Source organism: Nothoprocta perdicaria, unplaced genomic scaffold (assembly GCF_003342845.1).
Source record: "Nothoprocta perdicaria isolate Ctin4 unplaced genomic scaffold, notPer1 scaffold_281, whole genome shotgun sequence".
In the NCBI taxonomy this organism is placed as follows: domain Eukaryota; kingdom Metazoa; phylum Chordata; class Aves; order Tinamiformes; family Tinamidae; genus Nothoprocta; species Nothoprocta perdicaria.
In genome coordinates, this window is record NW_020455512.1 from 46,517 (window position 1) to 67,007 (window position 20,491).

Genomic DNA, 20,491 nt, shown 5'->3' on the forward strand with positions numbered 1-20,491 from the left:
GGCAGCCCCTGACGGCCCCATCCTAGAGCACCTCTACAGGGCTTCCCAAAAAGACAAAGGGAGAACCAAAACCCCTCCATGCTTTTCCTTCTGGTTTTGCCTTACCGTAACTCAAGATATTTCTTTCTTTTTTTTTGAAACAGGAACGTGATTTTTCTGCAACAGATAACTAGTGTTTTTCGATCAACGCTACCACAGCAATTTTACCTGGAGATCTCAAGGCAAAGGGACRGGAACTCATCAAGTGCAAATTCAAAGACAAAATACTTGGATGCAACGGCCTTTCCCTCCCCTCTCCCCTTGCCTACTTCCAGTTTCTCAGAAATATCACACTGGTTATTTGTAAATGGTTTCCAACTCGCATATCCCCAAATCTGCTGCTCTTACATCCTCAGGGAAAAATATTTATGTAGCCAGAGAGGTTCTGAACAGCATGGATTTCTTCACAGGGTCAGTTATTCTTATACCACATGCTTGACAGGAATCGGCTTAGGGAAGTCCAAGTAATAACAGTACAAAAACTAAAACAAAACAAAAAAAGGAGGATCTAAAATGAGGGCAGGGATTGACTTCAAGATCTGCGTGCAAGTTCCCTATAAACTTCATTCACGGCAGTTCTCCAGAGAGGAAACTGCACCAAGAAAGTGAATAAATAACCAGTCAAATTAAGTTTCACTTCTCCGCTCAAATGCCGAGACCAGATCCATCACCCGCATCATTTTGATGGTGGAGTCCAAATAATTTTTGCTCCTCTTCCCAGGGCCTKGTAACCACAGGAAGAAGGAGGAAATGCTGCAAACCAGGGTTTTCAATGGGCCCGTTATGGCTTTGGGGAGACGGGTTCAGCGCCTGGCACCCTATAGGCACCATATGTGGTAAGAGGAGACATCTCCTACCACGTGTGTGTCCAATTCCTCGCCGGTCAAAAGGCACCAGAAGCAACCCAAGCTCTCGGTACTCCCAGGTTTGACCCACTAAGGATGACGGCACAAACGCTGAGGAAGGTTGGGATTTTGGAAACGGGCCGTGCCAAGGGATGGCTGGAAAACACAACGCCAAACACTGCTGTAGCGCCGATGAGGATCACACACACGAGCCCCTCACCTTGGGAGGCGCTTCAAAAGGAAGCTCGGGAGCCAGGCTCGTTCCTAGCTGTTTATTGTAAATCACTCGAGAGCTGACACGTCATTAATGGCAAARTAACATGGTTAAAACACCCGCCCGATGAAATACAGAATGAAGACAACTCCTTTATATAATATGATATCATACAGAAAAGAAGAAATGAAGAAAARGGGTTTTTTTCTTTCCTAATTCTACGTCTTTCCTGAAAATATCTGACTTGGTTCTCAGTTATCCCGTGGCCGCTGGAGCGCGGGGCCGAGGAAGCCTGAAAACGGACGGTCCCGCTCAGGCAGGGCAGAGCRAAGACCTTAGAGAGAAACGAAAATCAGGCCCTCTATCTTCCAAAGCGCTCCAGTGCTGACAGTACAAAGGCTCTCTCCGGCACTGGCTAACATCTAACACAAAAGGCKCTATGTCCCATTAATTCCACACGCTTTTTTTGCCTTTTCTTAATTTCTTTCTTCTCCTAAAACAAGGCAACTGTTAAATTCAGAAGCTACTAAACTGTCTCCACATTTTGCCCCAGAAACCAATGGATATTGCACGCAGCCAAAATATCAGTAGAGACTCTGACTTAGGTAAAAGTCAGACCCAAAGACCCAATAGTCCAAGGCAGAAAAAAAAAACCCAGAAATTAAGAGGCCTCTTCTGCAACAGGAGCTAAAATTCGCATGCTGTGATGGCCATGGCTGATGAGGATGTAACGCAGGTCTCCAAACATGGAGCTCAAAGCTTTATTTGATTAAGACGTTGTTGAGCCCTAAACTTGTACAAATTATAACGTATACAGGACAACAAAGGAATCCTCTCAACATCGGCATCCGTTTGGATTGTGGCCCGCAGGGAGACTAATTTTCCACACAAAAGCCTGTTCAGCAGTAAATGGTTTTCATATTTAGCAGAAGCAGCAACGCATTGGTCTGGCTAAGAGGGCTAATAAAAAAGAGCACGCGGATTTCGAAATAAGCTCAAACTAATTTTAGGCTGATCCTTCTGCTTATGCAGCCTGTTTTTCTTGATGCTGTTGGTGTTGTTTTCCATTAGTCTGGAGTTGCCACAGCACACTAGGCCTTGACCCGTCCCCTCCAAGAAACGTGTCTCAAAAGCATGTTTGATTAATAGTAGAAACAAATATTGCCCTGAACTGCACTTTGAAAGGATGGTTAGCTCCTCAGACCTGCCAAGTTTACCATGAACAAGCAAATGACCAACTATCTGGACAAGAACCACGTGACAAAAGTCAACTATCTCTCATGCTTAACTATAATATTAAATAATATGTAACTTTTTTACACTTGCTACTCARGTTTGGATATAATACAGCTAACAGGAAAAAAAAAAAGCAAAGTTGGAGCTGAATCTTTTCCYGAGTTTCCTCAGGAATTAATTAGGCCCAACCGGTCCAAAACCAAAAAATAGGCACCCCCCTAAATTTAACCAGAATAAACCCAATTCAGTGCACGCGCACACACGTACGCARGGGCACTGACGTACAGAGCAGCGTTACTTTCTCAGCCGCTGCCGTCGCCGGTCTTTTCTTTGCGAGCCTCGACCACCTCCTTCGGAACCCGTTTTCGGTCGGTAACCAAGCCCAGCCAGGACATGAAGTCAATGAACCAAGTGGTTGGGTTGAACTTCAGGCCCAGCTCGCTGGCTGAGTAGTCGAAAGGGAAGGTGTGGTGGTAGTTGTGGTACCCCTCACCTGGAAGAAAACAGATAGAGAGGTTGGAGGCTGCACAGCGAGCAGGTTGAGGCCTTTGGGGACAGACTTGGTGGCCCAAYCCAGGGCCAGTTTCCCAAGTCAGGTCAGGTCGTGCTGTGGTCGCATCCGGCTACGAGAGACCCAACCCCTAGGGCACATCCACAACTGACATCACCCAACGCTTTGGATCTTGTTTCCCAGGAGAAAAGGAGATGTTGCCCACACCAACACTCAGAGAAGAAAACTAGACGTGCTTGTTTTCTAGACGAGAAACGTCTAGAAACCCCTACTAGACGTCCTAAAACTCCAGTAGACGAGAGAGAACTCCTAAGTGGAAACTCCTAAGTGGAAAAGCAGTAGTTTGGGGCAGCGAAATGGGAAGCAGCAGCAGGGGACCACTGCRGCAAACAGCTGAGTGGATGGGGAGCTCTCTCTCCAGGCCTGCAAACCCCTAAGAGGAGCCCCAGCGTGGCGGCCCCGTCTCCGTGCTCACCGATGGCGCCCACAGTGGCGAAGGTGTTCTCCCTGGGGCTGATAGTCTTGTCGTAGGGGCGCCTGCCGTACATGTGCGCGGCACTGTTGATGAGCCAGATGACGTTGAGCGAGACGGCGTAGCGCAGGATGGAGGCCAGGAAGTAGGCGTTCCACAGGCTCTCGCCCCACAGGTACCAGGGCACCACGGCGGGGAGCACGAAGCACATGAGCACCACCGAGATCTTGTAGTACCTGCAGGGAAGCAAAGTTGCACAGGAACTTAAGSAAACACTTCTTGACAGTGAGGGTGCCAGAGCCCTGGAACAGGCTGCCCAGAGAGGTTGTGGAGTCTCCTTCTTTGGAGATCTTGAAAACCCGCTTGGATGCAGCCCTGTGCCACGTGCTCTAGGTGACCCTGCGTGAGCAGGGGGGTTGGACTAGATGACCTCCGAGGTCCCTTCCAACCTTAAGCATTCTATGATTCTATGAAAGGGACCCCACTGCGGTGCTGGAAACACAAAGCCCAGAGGGATGCCAGGAAAAAAAGCCAGGAAAAGGCTTGCAATGAACAGATGGACCACTCCAAGGAGGGAGGAAAAGCCATTCTTGCATGTCAAACTGAAATACCAATTATATTCCAGTAGTTATTAGCTATATTCATTTTTTTAAGCTCAAAATGCTTTGTGTATTTTGGTTTTGCTTTTGGAGGTATAAATTAGGTTAATGTCTCAAAACCAGTATTATAGAAAAAAGAGATGGGGCAAGTGATCCCAATTTTTACCTTTCGACACACACTTCAGCATCATTAACACCATGGATGTCTCCAAACAACACCTAGAAGCACTTGGTGGAAACAATTTGCTATCAGGAAGCCAATAGGCAGGTTTTCATTTATAAAACACAGTCCTGATACCTTGTCCAGCCCTTGGAAAGCAGAGTGCTGCCCAATGCCACTGGGATGAGCAGGAGAAAGGCTCTGTAACCATGCACTGGAGATGCTCTCTGCCTAACTGAGAACTGTGCCAGTTCCATCCTACCTCTCCAGAAGGACAAACTGGATAACGTGTGTGACAGGAGGACCCATCGTTGGGACAGAGAAAAGTCTTGGGCCTGGGGCGTCACTTCAGCATCATCAGCTCCACGAGGTGCAATTTTCTCTTGGACCAGCTTCAGCGCAACGAGGCACACGCTATAGACAGTCTTTAGTTTTCAGCATCTATACTATGCTTGTGATATGACTTTACTCAATTTATCCGCTAAATGAGAAAGCCATTCTGATTTTTTTTTCCACCTATGGGTATCCTCCTGTAAAGCAGATTGGGCACACACATTTTCCCCTCTTTTCAAGTGAAAAAAAAAAGAAAAAAAATCACCTTTCCTATGCAAGAGGATGTTCTGGCCATGCCCAGGGGAGGTAGGTGCTTGAGACGCATTCGGAGCAAGCACTCAATGTAGGCAGTAACAGAACATTTCTCCTAGTCTCAGCCTGGTCTTCCACTCTTAAAAAGGAGGTCTAGTTTTGCTTCACATGTTTTGGGAGAAAACAAAGCCACAGAGGAGACACCTGGCTCTGAAGGGTTCAGCCAAGCCTGGAAAATGCGTATGATCATATACTTGGAAAATGAAGTCAACTGAAACCAACACACAAAGCAGTGGAAGGAGGAGGCTGAACAGTCTGTGAGGAAAGACCAACAGCYGAGCTTTATGGTAAAAATCAAGCCATATGTTCAGAAAAAGCAGGAAAGAGAGAGTGTAGGATTCACAGAGGTGAAGAGCAAAGACCGTTGCGGGAGAAACGAGGAGAAGAGGAGCTGACAGGCCAAGGGGAATGATGCAAAGGGAAGCGGAGCAGAGGAGCAGCTCGGCAAGAAGCGGGAAGGAAAAAGCCAAGAGAGCGACAGGAAATAAATGGCTGTTAATGGAGGATGRGTTAAGTGGACTCAGAAGCAGAGAGCAGCAAGACAATGGGAGGTGACAGTAAGTGTCAAGTGTCAGTAAGGGCTGTGTCTTACTAAGCAGCTACGGAGCGTCCCCAGCTTGAGAGACCAAGTGGTCCCATCCCTGCTGTCAAGTCCTCCTACGTCCTTGGAGCCCAGATTTACCTACATCCTAGAGTCATCCCAGGCCGTCAGCACAAAAGACAGTGGCCACACACTGCTGGAGCAGCAGGCAAYGGGATTGTCAATGGGTGAAGGGAGAAAAAATGAACTGCAAGCTAAAAAATTGCTCCTATGTTCCCATCTGATAGGTTTAAAATAGACYCCTGCCAGTGTTGAGGATTTTCTGGAAGGGATGAGAAAGAGCAGGGTTTGGTTTCAACTGAATGGACACTAAAACTGTGCATTTGTCACAAGTTTTTCACACAGCCAAACCTGTTTGTTCCAAGCTTCATTCAAGTTTCAATCAACAGCCACAGGATATTAGACAAAAATGTTAGTACTGGCAGCATTTCTGTAAGGAAAGAAAATTTCCATGAACACAATTCATCTAAAACCTGCCAGAGAGCTTTGATAATCTTGTGTATGAAGTCAATCGATCCTGTGCTTGGAAAGCTCTCAGTTGGACTTGTTTTGTTTGAGGACGGTCTCTCATGCTGGGCTCCAGATGAAGATCCACCATGAAAAGACCATCATGAAAAGAAGGCATTTCCAGGGTTCCTTCCTATGGCTCCATCTTCACTCACCTGAAGCAAAGCTCTTGTAAAAGGAAAAAAATAAAGGACAGTTTCCCACTGACTTCTGAACCAGGCCGAGCTCATCAGTTCAAGGATAGATATTAAGCTAGAGAAGAAGGTTTCCACTCTAGAAAACTCAGAGTTTAAAACGCTTCCCACTCAGCATTGAGATAAATGAGAAAAAATATCCCAACAGCTAATCAGACACTGATTAAAGCCCTTCTGTGAGATGCAAGCAGCTCAGACTGAGGTCTCTGATTAGGACGTAAGATTTCACATCCAAATGGGTACTTAACTACAGAAATCTTGCCACTTTAGGGTCTTTATCCTTAGGGAAAAGATGGAAGTAGATTTTTTTCCTCCAAGGAGAGGAAAGGCAAAAATCTACATGTCCTGGCCACAGCGGGTTGGGGGCTTTGGGGCAGTACCAGCAGGTCACAGTTGGTCACCACTGACTCCCTCCAGGGGACAAACACAGCACCGAAGAGGGGACAGTGCTTGTGACACGCTGAGCTAAACTGCAGAGGATCCTGAAGGGGCTTAGCCTTTTGGGGGGACAAGTCTTCCACATTTAAACCAAGAGCCTCATTTAAATGGCAGCTCTGTCTGCAGAGATGTGTATACAAAAAAAAAGAGCATGAGACTGAGATATCACAGGAAATGCTGATATCCACAGCAAGGACACTGAGTAAAGCTTAACTTTCCTGCACCAAATCTGCTTGATCAGGCCATGATGTTTGCAGTAAGATCAAGGCAGAGAAGCAGGAGGCTTGTAGGATGCTGTTGTTTGGAGAAAGGTAACAAATCAGCCAAGAGCTACTGTAGCAAACTGCAAAGGAAGCTTTGCAAACACCCACTGCTGGCAAAGGAGACAGTGTTAGTGACAAAATAGGTTGATGGGAGTGAATTCCTCCCTCCTGCTGCAACTCCCATGCGGGGGTAGTGCTGATAAGTGTGTAGCTTTCTCCAACACACAAAAAAGCCCCAACCACATGTATTTCAGAACTCMACTGGCTGCCCCTTTTGCCCATGAAATGCTCAGAAACTCAGGTACAGGGTTTGCAAGTACTTGCTGCCACAGCCCTTCACCTGTTCCTATAATGTCTTTACTCGTGTAGAGGACAAAGCAGGGAGCTCTTTTTCCCCTCTCACAACACGTGCAACAAGCTGAACTCRGTCTGTGCTAATTCTCACAGGGGATGATTCATGTCCTGTGGRCATAAAGATGGAGACTGATGGTCCTGGAAGGAGGAACGCTTTGTCTGACCTGGCTCCCAGCTGCCAAAAATAAGCTGGCAGACTGAAAGGTGCAGTTTTGCACTATGATAGGTAGTGTTTAGAGCCTTTGCTCCGCTGCTCACGCAAGAGCACTGAGGTCCCAGCAGCTTCTGCTGGGGCCACTTTGCCAGCCAGCCTTGGCTTTCCGGGAAAGCACAAGGACAAGGCTGGAGCAGCTCTGCTTGCGCACCAGCGCCTGCAAACACAGTCTGCAAGCCTCAGCAAGGCGGCTGTAATGAAAAGGGGGATGACAAAGTGGTGGGGATATTGTGGTGGGGAGGAAAAAATGGGAAAGATGAGAATACAGGAGGAGGCAAAACCAGGCACGGATCCCTCCCAGCTGCCTCACGCAACAGCCGTCGCTCCCACTTACTTTCTTTGGAACCTGACGACGGGGTCTTCCAGCAGGTCGGTGAGATCCAGYTTACTCCCCTTCTCGATGACGTCCTGGTGCTTGCGCACCAAGAGCCAGCCGATGTGGGAGAAGAAGAAGCCCCGGAGCGCGTTGTGCGGGTCGGCATCCGTCTCKGAGTACTTGTGGTGCACGCGGTGGTCCCGGCTCCACTCATAGATATCGTTCTGCAGCGGGGAACATAGCGGCATAAGAGGAGAGAGGCTGGAGCTGCTTCCCTGCTCCCAAGCCCCACGCTGATGCTTGTCAGCAAAGGTTATCGGCTAAAGTCATCCTGAGGGACCCTGGCTTCGCAGGGAGACCGCACATCATGTCCACACTGAATGGCACATGCTCTGGGAAGGGGTGACACAGACTGGAAACCCCCTGGAGCTGAAAAAGGCCTTGGGTCAACAACCTCTTGGGAGCCACCATCAGCCTGCCCTAGTCTTACACCCCTCTGATGGTCGCTCTCAAGGGATGAAGCTGCTACATCCACGCCTATGTTCTACCTCGCCAAGCTGCTCTCAAGGGGTCGAGGTGTCTGTCCCTGGGGCASTACCACGCAGCAGTTCACACTTCTGGCATCCGTTCTTTACGCCGGTCACGGTTGGTCACCGCTGACTCCCTCCAGGGAGGAACAGAGCTAAAAATGGGCCGGCGTTTGTGACATGCTGAGCTAAACTGAACGGGAGCCTGCAGGTGCTTCACCTTTTGGAGGGACAAGTCAGGCCTGTTTAAGCCAGTACTCTCATTTAAGTGACTGCTCTGTCTGCAGAGATCTGTACAAGAGCGTGAGATGGAGCTATCACGGGAGAGATGTGCCTATTTTATGGGAAATTAAGCCGTGGATTCACAGACAGGCAGGAAGAGCAGGCTCAGTCCCATAACACCAACTCAGCAGTGGATCCTGATGAGCTACAAACTAAAGCTCAGCCCTGTCTCTGCCAAAGCTGTCAGCAGACACGGGTCACTGAAGTGCCCTGGAGCTGTAAATGGGATTAGGTAGTTGGTAGGGAGGAAAGGATGGAGCACAGTTTAAGAAGTAGATCCCTTAAGTGAACAAAAGAACCCAAGTCCCTGGAGATCCTTAGCTTGGCCAGAGCTCAGCAGTCCCAATTCTGAACTGTCATACTGTGATGAGCTCTGGCTGGTGGAAAAGGCTGAAGTATCTGTGGGGTGGACTGCACTGGGGTAGTGGGGAGCTGCTTTCTTCAGCACCAAGCTGTGAAAGCCACTGAGATGAGGAAGGAGAGACCTGTCAGCAGMGCTCGTGTACATCCCCACCCTGTCAGCTATCCCACTGTGGAAGGTGCAAAATAAAGTCGGAGCCAAGCAAACCCAGGGAAGTCACCCAACTCTTCAGTACGAAGGGGGGATTTTTACGTTGCTTCCATTTTGCTTTGTCCTGTAGAGAAATCAAAAGGAATGAAAGTCTCCACTCTGCTTCAAGTGGCAGACTTATTCGTCACTGGGAGTATCCAGAAGACTGGAATAAGCCAAGGTTAAGTCATTTAAAACACCATAAGATTGTGCAAGGAGCACATCTCCGAAAGGTCTTCTTTCTGAAGCAGAAACGATCTTTCAGCTGAGACTATTGATCATTACGCTACAAGAGCCCTTGAGAAAACTATCTGTGGCACAGCAAAGCAGGAGGTCAAAAGCAATAACATTAGCTTGGCTTTTCCTAGAACAGCAAGTACCTGCGGGGCTGGCAAAAAAAAAAAAAAAAAAAAAAAAAAAAGAAAACACCCAAAAAACCTCAGATGAAAGCACCAGAAAGCTGTGAACCAGCAGAACTGCATCTAACTATGAACAGAGAGGCCCACGAGGCTACGAGGAAGTAAAGGCCAGAGGCCAGAGCAGTTGGCAGCAAATATTACAGACAACTGGAGTGTGACATGTGCAAGTGTGCTCCAAGTGCATTAATAGCAGCCGTTTTTCAGGAACATGCCACTTCAGCTCAGATTTCCAGGAAACACCAGGGTCTATCCGTTCCGAAGCAGCAAGTGGCAGAATCTCCCTGTGACAGCGACCCAGCCAAGAGATTTTTTTGAGTGGGTCCCTTAATCATCCTGCAGGGTGCCCCTGACATCAAACTGGGCCCTGCAGTCAACTCCACGTGTTGACAGGTCATGTCCTAGGACCGCTATGGAACCAGGCTACAGTGGCAGATACCAGGGGGGACATGTCCCGCTTGGAATGGCGAACTTTTAACCAGGGAATCAAGTAAACCTAAGCCAGGCATTACCCCTTTCTGAGACAAACCTGTAACAGCAAGAGGCATAAAGCCTTTCAAACTTACACGAGCTTAAGTAAGGCTGGATGGAGGGGTAAGAGTCACCTCAGCGTGCTCCGAGCACAGGCACACACTGGGCTAGCTTGTGATGGCATCTTTAAGCCACTTGTGATGGCATCTCTAAGCGAAGCACCTCACAGTTTCATGCAACCTGATGTTAAAACTGCTCAGCCACGTTGCCAGGGCTCCTCAAGAAAGCTGGACGCCTCCAAGGCCACCTCTTCCTCCCGGTGCTGGGCGAGTGGGTCTGAGTGCTCCTCCACAAGTCACTCACGGTGGTCAAAAAGGAGCTTTGCAGGTAACGTGTGTCATGGTAAGCAGGGGCAGGCTCCAGACTGCTCAAAACAGAGCGYGTGGTTTGGCCTTAGGTTTTCCTTCCGACACGGAGAAGGACACAGAGGTGGCTTGAAGTCCCTTTGAAGTCCTCCCCTGCCTCGGGCTCACACTGTGTTTGCCTCAGCAAAAAGCAGGGATGAGGCCAACACAGCTGAGAGCAAAATGCACAGCAACAGGGGAGCAGAAGGCAGCGAAAACACAGCAGCCAGGCTCGCTGCGCTCCAGCTCGGCACAGATTCATTTGAATTGAGCAGGAAAGATAAAATCTGCTGTGAAACAGGAGGCTGGTACCAGGGGGTTCTTAAACTCCAAACTGTTGTTTAACATGCTGAGTTTTGTCGAGCTTTACAAGGAATAGAGGGGCACAACACAGCTGGAATATGAGTCAGAATAAAGGGGAGCTACAGGCAAACTGAACATCTCACCAAACTGCTATGGGCYCATTGTGCTCTTGGTAACGTGAGCAGGAATTATTAAGCTTAATTCTCTCTACTTGAACAAGAAGGTAAATGAAAGACAATAAAAAGAACAAAACAGAAGCAGCTAAAGGGCCCGGCTTCACCCTTTCTCAAGGTACAAAAACAACAAGTCACATCGAGAGACTAAAGGGAACGAGCTCAAAATCCAAAGCGCATCTCACAAAGCCCAACTCACCTGTGGAACTCAGCACCATAAGAGCCTGGCCTTGGCCCTGTAGAGACTGCTGGAGCGCTGAGCCCCTCACCTACACATTCTGGACTCGGCCTTAATGTAATTATCGGGCCTAGGCTGCCGACACGTATTGCYATGCAGGTGGCGAGGGGGCTGCGAGCCCTCCGAGCCAGCACAGGGCTATCAGCAGCAAACCTCTTGCTGCTGCTTTTTTTTTCTCTCCCCTCTTGTTATCTCTAAGCTGAAGAGATGCCTTCCCAGGGGGATAAAGCTGCCGGGAGGCCAGATAATCCGCACGGGAGACCACAAGCCCACCTGGAAAGCCATGGAGTTGGCCGCAGCCAGGAAGATGCGCAGGGGCAGCTTGGCTTTGTAGGACCGGTGGCTCCAGAGGCGATGGGCGCCCGCTGTCACGCCCAGGGTCGTCATGAGGAAGTAGAAATACACTGAAAGACACAAGCCAAACCACACAAGTCATTAGTTTTGCTTGCTTTCACGTTAAGGTGATTCTTGCCYCTGCCCAGGGCACTCGGAAGACAAGGCCGGGCAGGCAGATGAGGATCACTCTTGCCAAAGAGCAAAGGTGAAGAGCAGCAATGGCTCTAAAGGGGCCCTCGCCTTGAGCCTGCTCTGTCAGCCAACCGAGGAGGCTCCTGCAAAACAYCCCGTTAGAGTTTCCGCGTGAAAAAAGTGTCTTAGTGTCTTATCAGGGGGAACTTATTCCCTTGGCAAACGTGACAGGAAGCTCAGCATTCACTCAGCATTCATTCAGCCTCCCTCCGCTTTGGAAACCTGTCCTTTCCCATTCCCTTCATTAAAAAATTGCCCAAGTAAACTGGTTTTGAGTGTTATTTCAGCAAGGAAATGGGTCCATTCCTTACTCACCGTGCTTGGCTCCAGGCTCTGCACCTCCCGGCCATAAATTGCGTAAAATTAAGAAGTGTAGAATTCAAAGCAGGGTAGATCCAAGCACAAGTTTTGAAGGACAGCCCCCAGTGAGGGTGCACCTCAACAAGCCTCRCGTGTGCTGGCAAGTGCAACAAGCTGAAGTCTACTGCTCAAYGCCGACTCCTGCCTGCTTCCTGAAGGGAGATGTGTAATAAAAAGCCATGCCRTCCCCTCCACGTGTTATGTATAGATCTATTTTTGCAGCCGTCGGGTGGGTAAACACGCTGGCACCATGACTAACTCACGGCCCAGCTTCCTCTGCAGTCCTGGAGCTGTTTGCAGATGCCTCTGTAGTGCAAAGCTCCGGGCTCCTCCTRTAGAATTGTGGCCTACCTGCAATGCTATTTTCTATACAGGATGTTAAGCAGTAAATGAAAGCAGAGGTGCCGCTCCAAACAACAGTTGTTTGGCCTCCCTTCCTCTCCACCTGGGAGTTCTTCTCCCATAGCAAAGCAAAAGCCTCTTTCTTTGACCAGGCACTTGCCCAGATACCCATCGTGATCACCATCAGTTGTATGAGAAGAGAATTAAAGACAGGCATGACGGGGCAGATGCAACATTACAGTGCTACTGATTTCTTCTTGATGGCGAGATGGAGCGATAGGATGCGGGCCAAACCAGCAGCCACRCTGCATTCCATGGATTTAGACCACTTGATGATCCAGCTTTCATGGATCACAGGCCCTGAGGACCATACRAAGCTCCAAACCACCCAACGTGACCAAGAATTTTGAATGGTATTTTGGGAGCACTGGGGTATTTAAGTGCCCCCCTGTGTCCATACCTTCGAACAGCACCTTCCAGCCTAGGCAGTCATGTAGGAGACTTCCCTCTGTTCCTCCCATGGCCACTTCCCTGGAAGTCTAGAGCTGYRGAGGAGAGACAGGTCTACCCGACACAGGGCTGCAGGAGTCCCACCGATGGACARCGCAGCTCTTGGGCAACAGGATGCRGGAAGCGTGGCCCACCAGGGCTTCTCCTGGCCCTCCAGGCTCCTCAAAGCCCATGGGCAGGAGCGGTCCGGCCAGCGGAACAAGGGCTGCCCTGCAACGTCCTCCGAGCCTCCCGTGCGGCGCTGCCTGATTGGGACTTCCCTGAGTTCTCCCGAGCTCCTTCCTTCCTCCCGCCGTTCCCAGCGCCGCAGGSAGCTGCCAGCCCCAGCCCAGCCGGCCAAGACGGAGCTACAGCGRCTGGGGCGCGGACCCACACGACACGTCTGGGTCCTGGCTTTGCAAGGGAGGAATCACAGCAGCTGGAATGGGCCTAAAAGAAACTCTGAGGGCTGAAGCAAACGTTCCTAGGGAAACAAAATACACCCAGGAGCCTGGTGACCAGAGCAGAAACAAATCCTGTCAGTCAAGAGCCAAATGCACTGCATGGTGAGATGGGATTTCTGCGATTCTGACCGGAATCAGCGTCTTTGGAAAATGTTACATGGACATCAATTCCCTGTGTATAAATAGCTCGGAAGTCAAATATTTGCAGTGTAAAGATGAATCCCAGGCTTTCTTCTGCAGAGTAAATTATTGACTCAAACTCCAAACCGTGCTAGAAACCATTTGATTTTACATTAATTATGTACAGAAACGATAGCTACAGTAACTCAATGAGAGCCACTACTTACGTGTGTGGCTCCTTTTTTTGAGGTGAACCCCTCTCTGAAACATATAAAGGGGTGACACTGTGGAGAAGAGCTCTGTGAACAGCTTGGTTTATACTCGGAACTCCCCTTAGACTTGTAACCAGAGACGGGCAGGTGCCAGCCCCCGTCCTCCCATCTCCTGCTMCCTCTCGCACGCCGAATGGTGTCCGGATAGGAGCCAAAACACTCTGCCATCTCTTCACAAGCATCGACACCTTTCCCCTTTGCCTTTTCTTTTTAGCTGTTGTGGAAATTAAGATGGAGACGCTCAGCTTGCTGCATTGTATTCAAGACATAGGGAGAGGAGAAGGATCCTTCCCAGGCACCTGCCGAGGGCTCGCGCGGAGCAGCTGGACTCAGTCCCGGCTTGAGAGCACCAAGGGGCCCGTGCTCCACATCCCGGAGCGGAGCACAAGGGCACGACTGGTTGGGAATGTGTCCCAAGGGCTCCCCGGATCAGGGTGCACCCACTACGGCTGCCACACACTTCTCCTCTGCCACCAAAAGCCCTTTCCTTCCTTCCTTCCTTCCTTCCTTCCTTCCTTCCTTCCTTCCTTCCTTCCTTCCTTCCTTCCTTCCTTCCTTCCTTCCTTCCTTCCTTCCTTCCTTCCTTCCTTCCTTCCTTCCTTCCCTCCTTCCCTCCTTCCCTCCTTCCCTCCTTCCCTCCTTCCCATTATCAGGCTTACCCTGTTGACAGTGAGAATTCACACCCTCTCCGCTGCACACAAATACTGGTGCTATCAGGCCCACATCACCCTCTGTGGCATCACACCCTTGACACCCTTGGGTGGGTGCCACATGCCCTGCTTAGGGTCCTACAGAAAGGAGCAGGGTGCGGGCTCCGGCAGGAGCATCTCCAGCCCGAGCTCCCTCAGCACACCTGATCCAAAACGCTCCCGATCCGGAGCAAAGCAAGAAACACAGAGGGGCAAAGCCAAGGGAAGAAGGGGAGCAGCGCGAACAGCGTGGAGAGGAGAGCGGAGAGACCCACGGCAGCGCACGGGGCAGGGAGGAGCGTTCAAGGGCTGTGCAAAGAGGGAGCCAGCGGCTTGCTGGGCCCCCAAGTGCTCTCTGCACTGACGCTGTTCATGGGAATGTGCCAGAATCRATAGGCAGAYGATTTTTATTCCACTTATTAATGAYCTSAAACAAAGGCAAAMGGKGTATTAATTACAGTGGCGGATGATGCTAATTTTGGAGCAGCTCTGAGAGCTAAAACCACAGAGATCCAGGCAGAAACAGGGGAAGTAAAGCTCCAAAGGAGAGTCTGTCTGGACAGAAAGGGACAAGTAACGTAGCTCGGGGGGTGGTGATTGCAGACAGGGATGAGAATGGGAGGCCTGGGGAAGTGATACCGTGCAGGGAGCCTCATCAACAGCAAATAAAATACCCTGAGCTTGCAATCTGATAAGGCAGCAAAACACATGAGTGATTTCGAACTGCAGGCGCGGGGTATCAGCGTCACAGTCCCAGGGCAGCCGCGCGCACCACAGCAGGCGAGTCGTTTAAAAACGCATGGGCTGGGAGATGGGCAGCATCAGCCATTTGGGCCCCATTTCRCAGAGGGGCTCGTCTTGCCCTTGGCTTGATTTCCACAAAAGCACGTGCCAAACTCCGAGGAAAATCCATGCCCAAGTCGCCGGGCTCTTAGGGAGGTACACAGGACACTGCCGCAGATCACGGCAATTCCACGGGCATTGGGATATCATCCTGAGTTGCAAGAAGCTCCTTTGCTCCAGGGGGAAAAGGAGCTGTCTCCAGGCTCTCCGCTGCGCGCTCAACGCCCAGGGCAGAGGCTCAGCTCTTCCCGAGCCCGCAGAGCRCCTCACAACCCAGTAACACAGAGCAAGCTGTAATCATCTCAGCCATCATCTCCGCTGGGGCACGGAGCACCAGGTATAAAAATAGCAGTTGCAAAGCAAATGCAATTACACAGTCCGTGCTGCTCAATGTCAATGCGCAAAACATGCTTTCCAACGCGGAATAACGCCGTGCAATCATTCCTGAGGGATGGGGCACACCGAGTGGGGCATTGACTCGCCCTTCTTGGCTTACAGCTTCGTGGTAAGACCGACATGCCCTTTCCTTCCATAAGGGACAGCCGGGAGATACGGGACAGCGGGGCCAAGAGCAGGTAGGACCATTGGCTCCGCAGTCCCTGTCAGTCCCGCTGGTGGCACTKCTCATACCTTGGAGTCTCTTGCAAAACCAAGGGCTTTGGACACGGTTCTCAGCCAAGGCAAGATGGCAAATAGGGCCCTGGCAGCCCTACACCCACATAGCCTAGCCTGGGTAAGTAAGACTGAACACGGATCCAACACAGCCCCATTTTCCCAAGAGACCGGGAGGTCAGGCAAGCTGGGCCAACATTCAACCTTGCCTTCTCGTTACAAAATGCGAGTTACAAAATGCAAGAGTGTCTTCCTGCTCCTGATACAGCAAAGCACCGACTCAGCTTTAAGTCCTACGATTAAAACTGTTCGTTTGGGCAGCACAGAGATTTTCTACACCAAGTGCCAGGAAACTAGGGCAAGAACTGCCCCCAGCACCCCCAGCCTTTACACTAGGGAAATGAGAGGGTTCATTCCTGCCCTGACATTTTCTGACCCCCGCTTCTACAAGTAGCCCTGGTGTTATCGTGACAGGATGAGCACGTGGGGGTAAACGCAAAGGAGCCACGGAGTCCACAACACYGACCTACATTTTCATCCTCATGCTCAAGCCCAAGTCGGCTGAGAACACCTCACCTTAAAAATGCCGTTATCCCATGGAAGACATCCCGTGACATGGCACTATTTGGTGGAAACAGCCTCTCCACAGCTGGAATCGCCAGGAAAGTCTCAGGCAAACCTCAGTGTGACCTCTGGTGAGAGATTTCCACRTCTGCCCTTGTCCCTCCTTTCCCAAGAAGCCTGGGAGCTGCATACAGAGGGATGCCGTGACTTGGCTTTCRTATACAAACACCCATCTGAGGGTGAAAACAAGAGGGACGTGCACGTAGCATCCGTGAATTTACCCAGCGATAACTTGGCCTCTATTTATTCAACCAGCTCAAAATTGCTTGATGGCAGATTTTAGTAATCTAGGAATTTAGTAATCCTTATTGTTTTGCATTACAACTGGATAGTGCTACGTTCTTTGATCTTTTTTTGAAATGCCCCGGCTGACCTCTAGAAGAATAGATGAAATTAGTATTTTGTCTCCCCAAGCCCCCTTTAAAGCCCCCCGGGAAAGGCGCTGGCGGCAGGGCCAGGGATGCAGCTGCGGCGGAGGCACCAGCTCCCCCGGCAGCGCCTCTCAAGCGCACGCCAGTCCTCCCAGGGAGCTCACGGGGAGGAACACGAAGGCCAGGAGCGGCGTCATCTCAAATTAGATCTCAACTGTCTCCGAGCTGCTCTAAACGGAACCCAAAGAGATAGGCCTAAGATGAAGGACGCCAGAAGGGAAGCACAGGTTTGGAGCTGCGGGAAAAATGACCTGAGAGGAGCCCTTCTCCCGCAGTCCCATTGGGGAAGAAGTTCCGCAGGAGCCACCTGGCGCGTTCCCTTGGCCCGGCCCTCACGCGGCCAAGGAAATCCAGGCCTTCCCACCTGGATACACATGCCCACATGGGCATTTTCAGGCACAAGCCCCAGAGCCTGGCTTTCTGGCTGCTCATACAAAGACTTGATTCTGCTTGGCATAGMGGACCCATTTGCTTTGACAACTGTGGTCAACGCAACAGAAACGAAGCCGATAGAGAGAGGAAGCCGTGGCTGGCAGCAAACATGCCACAGAATGCTAAAATTCCCCTGGGATGCAAATACGGATTCCCCGCGTTCACCAGCGACTGTGAACTGCCATGAGATGCTGAACAGYTTCTATGTATTTTTAGATCAAGAGAAAAGGCTCCAAGATACTACAACTGCTCTCCAGTTTCTGATGTTTCCCAGTAGCATCTCCCACCTCAYTGAAATCCTGCACCATCACACCCCGATCGGCCGGTGCCGCTTCCCTCCGGTGACCTCCACACAGGCGCAGGCCGGAGCTCCAGCAATTGGGAAGCGCTAGGGAAAAACCAGTAAAGAAGTAGCTCTGGTTGGAAAAGTCRGGTTCTTCCTCTTGGAAAAGTCGGGTTCTCCTCCAAAGAGGGAGGGCTGAGAACATCATGCYGAAACCGTGGGCAGAGAGTCACACAGCTCACATGAGAGGTCCCCCCGGGCCAGCGGACTCCCCGGCGGCGAGGACAGCTCGCACTGTCTCTGAGGGCAGCGCAGCGCAGCTCTCCTTTCTGATTTGGATTAAAGGCTGGATTTCTGCGGGTAGTTCACTTCTGACGTGCCAAAGTGAGACAGGCACTTCTCCAGCCCAGGTGTGCATGTCCTTGCCAACGTTTCCACCAACAACATGCAGATGATTCCTAGATGTCCTTGGAATTGCTCAGGACTGGTTGGGCCAAGCACTCCCAGAACTAGATGGGCTATGAAAACAAACCTCTGTCCCGCAAGCAAGGCTAAAACTAGCTCCATCCCACAGCAGAGGTGGATGATACTTAGGAAGGAGACGCAATGTTGTTCCTGCTGCTGCAGCCAAGATGAGAAACAAAGTTTCTCAGGGAGCAAAGGCACAGGATGAGCTTGGCCGGGTCCCAGGAGATCAAATAAACCAAGCACAGCGAGAAAGGGCTGCACAAACACCCCTGAACTAGGTGTTTTTTGCAGAGGGAAGGCAGGCTATGGGAGAGCCCAAGCCAGGACAACCCCTTCATTTACCAGGACCACCTCATTATATTTGGGGMCATCCAGGAGATTGTCGGAGGACCCTCAGCCAGCCACAAGTCGAGAAGCCTCCTTGTTTCTCCCTCCTTCCAGCATTTTTCCATGCTCCGCGTGCCGAGGTCCACGTCCAACCTGCAGGATTTTCCACGCCGGCGTGTGACAAGCAGCCCTCTCTTCCCTGCCTTATTCAGAACAGCGATTTTTTAACACGCCACATCCCCAGCAAGGCAGCACATTTCATTGTGAGCGTTCGCCGCAGGAAGAAAATCGGATGGCGAGAAGCTGCTCGGCTTCAATTAGAACCTCGGTGTTAATTACAAGTGCAATTTTGTGTTAAGTGTTAATTACAAACTGATTTTTAAAATAGATTTTTAATGGCCATCTATGCTGAATTTTTGGCCTAATGGGAGCCTTCTGCGAGCAAGCACAATAGCAAAACGTCAACACGGTCAACAAGCAGACAACGTAGGGACCAGAAAGCCAGTAGATGGCACTCAAGAATACGCAAGGCTGGTTGGCAACCCGCGAGCCGCCTGAAACCTGTGTCCGTGGTGCCCAGGAGCGAGCCGTGCCCCATGGCAGCCCCCAGGCGTGCTGCAGCCAAGGCAGGGCTCTCGGCACCGTGACGGGAAGCATGAGCACTGCAGTCGTTGTCATCTCTCTTACAGACGGGATTCAGGAAAGGGTGTTTGGAGCCAGATGTGGGAGCAGCCACCCGCTCCGTGTGTGCAGGAAAGCTGCGGATAAGGGCGGCGCAGGGCCTGCCAACCCTGCACGCTATCAACCCGGCAGCTTCCAGAGCGTGGAAAACGCCTCCCAAACACTGCCAACACCAGCAGCAAGCGGCCTCTCCTTCCCAGGAGGACCACTCTCCTYCCGAGCGGCCTCTGCTCTGTCCCAGCACAGCTACGTGCCATGGCCGGCTCCTTTCCAAAGTCCCCRACCACTTGCCCTGCAGCAGACGGTCCAGGGCATTTGCAGCGCTGTTTTCCTAACCCAAAGCAGGTGTCCTAGGTGGGAAGGAGCAAGAACGGGTCAACCACAGCGGGGAGCCCGCTGGTTTAGGCAGCAGCATTTAACGGTGGGTTTCCAACTTACACCCAGAGCCACACTCAGGAGTTTCCTGCCTGCTGTGTATGGATGTGCCACGTTTACATCCTTCCAAAGGGAATCTGGTGGCATCTCCTGCAGCACCTTTGTGGATGTTTCCCGCACTGCCAGCTCCGCGGATTCACGTGGGGCAGGCAGAGCTCTCTAGGTGTTTGTGCAGGAGGTGGTGGGAACAGAGGAGGACAGACACTCCCGTGTAAGCAACGGACGGAGCCGCCGCTKGGCAGCCTGTCTCCCTTGTCTATTATGTGCAGCTGGGTGAATGTCAATAAATTGCCAATGGAAATGAGCCCTGCTGGGCACACGGCTGGGCTGCTCAGCTGCCTTCTAGGTGGCACGGCGGCAGCCCAGCTTCGTRTGTGCCCGTGAACCAGAGACGACCAAGTTGGTCGAGGTGGAAAGGAAGCAAGTGGGAAAAGGGGAAGGGTTCCCACCCCACAGAGGGAAGAATCCCGCCTCTGTCTGAGCCATGAGCCCACCTAGGAGTGGATGTCTCAGGGGAGAGAGCGGGAAGGCAGCAAGGGGAGCCGTCCTCCCAAAGAGCTGGAGGTTACAGCGGATGCTGGTGCTGGCACTGCCTGCACCTCCGTTCTTGCAGCTTACCGAAGGCCAGGAGGGAGCAAGCGATCCRCTGATCCGCATAAGATCGCTGGGAAGCTTCCCAAGTCCCAGGCATTCTCGGGAAGGAGAAGCAAGCAGGGATACAACAAGAGGGGCTTGCATCTGTCAGATACACAGCTGTCCGTGTCCCCCAGCACGGCACCCGCGCTCGGCACAGTCTGCCTCCGCTCACAGCCCCCAGGAACGACGTCCTCACGGCTGATGTGAAGAGACACAACGCAGAAGGGTGGGGAGGGCAGAGGGCCACCTCACTTGCCCGTTCACCTTCTGCCCCAGTTTTACCACTTTGCTCTTTCCACTCTTTTATAAGTGCTTTTCCTCACTCAAACATCCAAAGTCCTGGTTTTGCCTACTGGGAGAAACGCCGCTGGAGGAGCCTCAGTGTCCATGGTGGCAGGAACCTGCAAGGCTCCACACGCAGCTCCCGTATCCTCGCCTTGCTCCCCGCTCCACACGCAGCTCCCGTATCCTCGCCTTGCTCCC

At 51.3% G+C, this 20,491-nt stretch overlaps 1 protein-coding gene across 1 annotated transcript in view; it reads right to left on the bottom strand.

Moving 5' to 3' along the window:
• Nucleotides 1–2,571: 2,571 nt before the first annotated feature.
• The window catches only part of SCD5 (stearoyl-CoA desaturase 5), a 24,087-nt gene continuing 6,167 nt past the window's right edge, over nucleotides 2,572–20,491 (bottom strand). The window contains exons 3-6 of the mRNA XM_026041304.1: nucleotides 11,246–11,376; nucleotides 7,627–7,832; nucleotides 3,321–3,553; nucleotides 2,572–2,827 (exon numbers count right to left, since the gene is read on the bottom strand). Coding sequence (XP_025897089.1) covers nucleotides 2,637–2,827; nucleotides 3,321–3,553; nucleotides 7,627–7,832; nucleotides 11,246–11,376 — 761 coding nt within the window. The 3' untranslated portion in view covers nucleotides 2,572–2,636. The remainder of the gene's footprint in view (nucleotides 2,828–3,320; nucleotides 3,554–7,626; nucleotides 7,833–11,245; nucleotides 11,377–20,491) is intronic.